This window comes from Pseudomyrmex gracilis, unplaced genomic scaffold (genome assembly GCF_002006095.1).
Source record: "Pseudomyrmex gracilis isolate BER0280 unplaced genomic scaffold, ASM200609v1 scaffold_1193, whole genome shotgun sequence".
Classification (NCBI taxonomy): domain Eukaryota; kingdom Metazoa; phylum Arthropoda; class Insecta; order Hymenoptera; family Formicidae; genus Pseudomyrmex; species Pseudomyrmex gracilis.
This window is the reverse complement of record NW_018021777.1, coordinates 18,029-24,679: the sequence shown is the minus strand read 5'-3', so window position 1 is coordinate 24,679 and position 6,651 is coordinate 18,029. Positions and strand designations below refer to the sequence as shown.

General features: G+C 62.2%; 1 protein-coding gene across 1 annotated transcript; it reads left to right on the top strand.

Annotated features, from left to right (window-relative positions):
• The first annotated feature begins 5,471 nt into the window (after positions 1–5,471).
• Positions 5,472–5,867, top strand: LOC109861950. Its single transcript, XM_020441806.1, has one exon. The coding sequence runs from the start codon at positions 5,472–5,474 to the stop codon at positions 5,865–5,867; it is 396 nt and encodes a 131-aa protein (XP_020297395.1).
• The last annotated feature ends 784 nt before the right edge of the window (positions 5,868–6,651 follow it).

The following is a 6,651-nucleotide window of genomic DNA, read 5'->3' as shown; positions in this document are numbered from 1 at the left end:
AAAAAAAAAAAAAAAAAAAAAAGGTTAGGATAGGGACGGCTCTCAAAGAACCACCGGGTTCATAAGCCATCCCCACCTCCACGTGGTGAGAGCTGGTAACACCGGAGTATCCCTCCGGTGGCCAACGGGGCTCTGGTTTCGGGCAGGAGTGTCCGAATCGTTCGTTGGGCACTTCTGGACTTTGGATGGGAGACCCGACTTCTGCTACGGGCACAAAGGTCACGGTTCGAAGACCGTCGGGAGAACGGCGGCTAGTAGACCGGGGGTAGAGATATTCTAAAGCCGGAGTGCGGCCGGGCGGAAGTCGTTCTTTCTCCTTGAAAAGGCCACGCGGGGCGAGACTAGCTTGCCCACCTAGGAGTGGCGGGATCCTCCTGGAAGAACTGGCTGGAGGAAAGGGGATCTGTCAGTGAGTAGCTCCGGGATCCCTGAGTCTGAAAGACCAGCTACGCCCCATCGGGGGGGCAAGGGCGGAGTGACCTTCTGGGCAAAAAACGGGCAGAGCCCCCTGGGACGGTCATCTCCCCCTCTAGATAGCTTTGCCTCTACAATCAGAGGCCCGGGTAGGAATGCAGGGATACCGTCTACCTGCACTAGGGCGTGTTACCCAGGGGATACCGTTCCCTGAGGAAAGAGACGCTATCGGGCCAATGCATCCGTGCATATCGGTGTGCGCATGCGGAAGGACCGACGTCTCCATACGGCGATCATGTTAGGACGGGCAGGCGGGGAATGCATGGCGGATGGACTCCGGATCCGCTGACGTGATCCGGAGTTCGAATGTCTATGCATCCCACCAACAGGGGTCTGTCTTCCCCCTCGTATAAAAACTCGGAGACAGGGACACGGGTAGAGGCGGTGGATAGGCGCGGGTTCTCATTCGTCGGGAGCTCTGATGCCGCACACCGGCCACCAGGGGCTTGTCTTCCCCTAATGAAAAACTCGAAGGCATGGAACGGGTAGGTGGCGATGAATCGACATCGCCCTCATTCATGGGGTCCCGGTGTCACACATCGGCCAGCAGGGGTCTGCTTTCCCCCTAGCTAAAAACTCGGAAGCAGGGACACGGGCAGGGGGAGATGGATGCAGGAAGCTTAGGCGCCGGACTTGCCACCAGAACAAGCGGGCAAGTCCGGATGCCACACATCTCCCAATAGGGGTCGAACCTTCTCCTGGAAAACTTGAAGGTCGCGGTTGGGATGGGCACAGGGGTTGACCTCTCCCATGCTAAAAGAAATAGGAGGCCTCGGGGGGGACGGGTAGGTCGCGACGCGATTAGAACTTGGGAGGGATATAGACTTAAACGCGAAAGACGGAGGGACGTTGTTGCGGGATCCTACCGGTTCTCGGAGGGGCTTTCAGCAGCGTTTCCTCAGTAAACAGGGGTCCGCCTTCTCCCTCGTATAAAAACTCGGAGGGGGACACGGGTAGAGGAGGTGGATAGATGCGGATATCCCGAAACATGGGACTCCGACGTCACACACCGGCCAACAGGGGTGCGCACTCCCCCTAGTCTAAAACTCGGAGATGCGATACGGGTAGGAGAGAATGGATAGGCACTTGTTCTCCCACCCGAACATACGGGGAGAACACGATGCCACACATTCTCCAACAGGAGTCTGCTTTTTCCTGTATAAAAACTCGGAAGCAGGGACACGGGTGGAGGTCACGAGAACCGGAAAGACCGGTCTGGAAGGGTATTGTGACCACGACAGGGATCCATCTCACCCTGTATAAACAATCAGAGAACGGCCCGCGGCCGGAGACATCTTGCAGCATGGCGAAATGTTTCCGAACTTCTAGCGTGGCTTGACCGGTGGTTTAGGCTTGCTTACCCCTGTGTTGTTGCCGGTCCCCGGTCGCGCCGGTGGTTTGGTGGAGCCACCGGAGGCGCCCGGGATTGCTGGCTCTCTATCTCTTACCTCGCCGGGGGGTGGGGGTCTCGCCGTCTGCGGGGGACACCGCGCAGGAAGCGCACGGTAGTGTCGGGGGCACACGTCGGGTGACGCACGGGACATGGGCGGTCTGGCCATCAATACAGGCGTCCGCTGAGTGAGAGCACTGCATCGCTTCACTATAAACTACCGTGATGCAGCACGCGTGCGCCTACCATATCCCTGGAAACGTGTTCCGGGGATTGAGGTAGTGTATGTTAGGGTCTCCTTTTGGCGTAGGAAAATAAGGGGAGACATCGGGATGGAGGCCTCTCTCTATAGATGGAGATGAGGCCTGTATCACTTTTTTCCGGGCGATTTTCCTCCACCTTGTCGTGGTGTCCGGGCTTAGGAGCGGTGAAGCGAGGGGGCTATACTGGCGGGGAATCCTTTGATTCCTTGGCAGGGTCACCCATGCCAGGAAGGCCCTTCGCGGAGCTCCTGTACTAAGAGAGGAAATAGAGGAAGGAAAACCTCGAATAAAAACCGGGGGCTCCCAGCCTCGCTTAGCACTTTTTGCCGGTGCAACTGGGATAGGGGAGAAAACCCTGACTTCAAATCCGGGGTGTCCGACTCCGTCAGCCACNGCGCAATCGGACTAGGGGAGTAAACCCTGACTANAAATCCGGGGTGTCCAGCTCCGAGAGGCGCTTTCGGGTCGGCCACTGGACTAGGGGAAGGAAAACCCTGACTTCAAACCCGGGCAGGGCGGGCTCGTTAGNCTTGGCCGGCAACCGTCCTAGGAGAGGCAACTCCGAAATAAAACCAACCTTTAGACAATATGGGAATGTCGCAAAAAAAGGAGAGTAGTGTACCGGGACAGGGGATTCGGACCCCCAGTCCCCGGCGTGGTGGGGTTACCGTCCCGGGCCCTGCCACGTCGTCATCATGCGACGGGCTGCTTGGCGCATGTGCCGCAGGTGCGCCAAGCAATAGAGTTACTGCGGGGACGGGCGCGGAGGTTCCTTCTGCGTCCGCCTTGATTGATGGTGGGGGGGCTCCCTCATCCCCCGTTATGGGGCGTGTCACCCCCGGGAGCGGGGGGGCTCCTTCCTCCCCCCTTTTGGGACGTGTCACCCCCGGGGGCGGAGGGACTCCTTCCTCCCTTCTTATGGGGCGTGCCATGCCCGGGCCTGGCCCTGAACTACGTTCGGCCCTTGCCCGGGAGCTGATGCGCCCCCCTGGCCGGACGGCTTGGCCTGCGGAGGGGGAGGTTATCAGCCTTTTGGACGAAGACGACGGGGGGGACGTGGAGATGACGCCCTCATCATCTGCCCGATCGTCTGCCGCCCCCAGCCGGCGGAGTTCTGTCACCTCCANNGCCAGCGGCATGGANGTTGANAAAAGGGATGGCCGTGGNAGNCCTCCNACCCACGGCAATTTNGTGGGCTTGGGTCGGGCAAGAGAGGAGAAGAAGAGAAAGAGGATAGCCGCGGCCGAAGCAGACAGGGCCAAGAGGATGGCGGCGGAGATGACCTACCTGGACGAGGAGGAGGCGGGGAGAGCGGAAGAGAAGCGTGAGCGCGCCAGGCGCTGTGCCCGTCGCGGGGCCGGCGGATCGGACGGCTCCCTCGCCTCAGACGAGCCCTCCCTTGAGGGTCTCACCACCCCGGAGGTGGCGGAGAAAATAACAAAAGCCATGGAAACGGTCATCATGGTCGCCACCAAGTCCGGGAACCTCAAGGGGGGCTTTGTGAAGGCCCTGAAAGACGCGGCCGCCTGGACCCAAAAAGCGGCCGAAGAGGTTAGGTCCCGCGTCGAGAGNGACGACGAGCTGGGTCAGCTCTCGCGCCAGATGGTCCGCACGCGAGAGGAAAACGAACGGCTCCATAAGGAGCTCCGGGAGCTCAAGGAGGAGCTTGCCTCCCTCAGGGCCGAAGTTGTGGCCCCCTCCCTTCGGGTGTCGCTGCCCCCTCTGCGGACGCAGACGCGGGAGCATAGCGGCTCGTCCAGTCTGGTCACCCGGGAGGAGACGGCTAAGATGATTGGAGAGGCGGTTAAAGGCCTCTCCAAACAGATTATTGAGGAGGTTCAGCGGGGCTTTGGGGCCCAGATCGCCCGTATGTGGGACGAACTGATGCCCGTTTCCCGCCCGTCACTCGCGTCGGATGGCCCCCGCCCTCTGGCGGCGACTGGAGTTCCACCCCCAGCTGGAGGGCGCGGAGCCAAAAGAGGGGGCAGTAAGGGCGGGGCTCGCCCACCTGCCGCCTCCTCCCGGGACGGTCCTGGCAAGGGGGGCGGTGAAAGCAGGGCTAGCCTGCCCGCCGTCCCCCGCCAAGGTACAAAGCGGGGGGGAGGTCTGGCCGTCGAGCGGCCGGCCCCCCAAAGAAGGGAATCGCCGGGCGCACTGGCGGCTCAACCCCCCATTGCGTCCTCCATTCTCACAGAATCTTGGACTCAGGTTGTGAGAAGGGGGAGAAAACGAGGGGGGAAGGGTGTGGGGGAGAACAGAGTCTCCCCTCCACCCAGGCCCTCCCTACCTCCCAAGGCCGCTCAGCAACAGCAACGGTGGCAACGGGGGACGAGGGGAGGAAAGAAGGGGCAAACCCCCCCCCCAAACAACGGGCGGGCCGCGTCTCGAAGACTGCGGCCCTTACGGTAAATGTGCCCGAAAGGGGGCCCCTAACGTTGGGACAGGTTATGTCCATGGCCCGGAAGTCGATCGATCTTTCGGGCCTGGGCATTGACGGCCTTCGGCCCAAAAGGGCGGTAACCGGGGGCTTCATATTAGAGGTCCCCGGTGAAGGAGGAGCAAACAAGGCGGACAAACTGGCTCAGGCCATGTCCGCCTTGTTCGAGAAAGGGGAGGCTAGAGTCTCCAGGCCCGTGAAGACCGCAGAGATCAGGATCCGGGGTCTGGACGACTCAGTCTCCACCGACGAGGTGGCCGCTGCCCTGGCCAGAGACGGGGGTTGCGCGCCCGAAGAGGTCCGGGTAGGGCCGGTAAAAGTTGCCCCCTCTGGCCTTGGGGCGGCGTGGGCGAGATGCCCGGTGGCCGCGGTCCGGAGGCTGGCCGACCTTGGTAGGGTGACGGTCGGCTGGGTTCGGGCAACGGTAGACGTTTTGGAGCAGCGCCCGCTCCAATGTTTTAGGTGCCTCCGGAGGGGACACGTGCGGCAAAAGTGCCCGTACCCCTCAGAGGACCGTAGTGGGCGGTGTTACCGCTGCGGAGAGGCGGGACACGGGGCGGCCCGGTGCACGGCGGAACCGAGATGTCCGCTGTGCTCGGATCTGGGTTGCCCGGCCGGTCACCGCTGGGGGAGCCCAGCGTGTGCCCCCGCTGTCCGCAGTGGTAAAAAGAGAGCCCGAGCCTTGGGGGAAGATGCCTCTCGGCCTCCCCCCTCTGCGGCTCGGAAAACGCCGGCGGGATCCTCAAATCCTGCCGGAAAGGGGGCAACAGCGGGACCACCGGGCCCCGCTGCAGCTCAGGGAAAGGGCGAAGCGGTGCCGTCGGGGCCTGCTGGTGCCGAAGGGGTTGCTATTCCCCCTCTTAGGGAAAGGGAGGACCTGGAGGAGAAGCCCATGGAAGCCGAATAAATGGCTTCCATCCTTCTCCAGGCTAACCTCAACCACTGCCGCCAGGCGCAGGATCTCATGACCCAAAGCCTGGCGGAGTGGGGAGGGGGCTTGGCGGTCGCGGCCGAGCCATATTCGGTCCCTGCTCACCCCGCATGGGCGAGGGACGACGGGGGCACGGTCACGATCTACAGCGTGTGGAGCCACGATATCCCTGTCTTTACTCTTACTGAGAGAGGACGGGGATTCGTGGCTGGGGAGTGGGGGGAGACCATCGTGGTGGGGTGTTATTTTTCACCCAACAGGCCTCTCTCCGAGTTTGAGGAGTACTTGGACGGGCTCGGCGCCGTGGTTAGGCGCTGGCATCCCCGTCCAGTACTGGTCCTGGGGGACTTCAACGCCAAGTCTGAGACTTGAGGTTCCCCCAAGACGGATGGTCGGGGAGAGGTCCTGGAAGAGTGGATGGCGGTGTGCGGGCTCCAGCTACTCAACCGGGGCTCGCAGCAGACGTGTGTGCGGCAGCACGGGGGGTCGATCGTGGACATTTCGTTTGCGTCCCCGGCTGCCGTGCCGCGTGTGTCCGGGTGGCAAGTTAGGGCGGAAGTGGAGACGTTTTCTGACCATCGGTATGTCACCATGGTCGTCTCCACGTTTGGCCCTGGCCACCGGGACCGCCAGGGTGGAAACACCCCATCCCAGCAAGGCTGGGTCCTTAAAAAGATGGACCCAGACGCCTTGGTCGCCGCGACCCACGTGGTGGCGTGGCTGCCTCCACCGGCCACGCCGCGTGGCCCACGGGAGGAAGTGGAGGGACTCATGGCGGGCATGGTCGATGTCTGTGACGTAGCCATGCCCCGCCGGCGAGGCCTTCCTCCCAGGAGGGCAGTGTACAAGTGGTCGATGGAGATCGCCCAATTGCGCAGCAGTGCGCAAGGGTGCGACTCCAGTACACACACGCCCGCTGCCGACTATCAGGCAGCGAGGCCACGTGGGAAAGATTGTATGAGGGCTATCGCGCTGCGAAAAAGGCCCTTAAGGCGGCTATAGTCAGGGCCAAGGGCCAGGCCTGGGACGAGCTCCTCGGGACTCTGAATAGGGACCCGTGGGGGCGTCCGTACAAGGTCATTGACTCGACTTCGACCTTGGACGCCCCCGATAACGGAGAGTCTTGACCCCCAACTCCTGGGGCGGGTAGTCGACA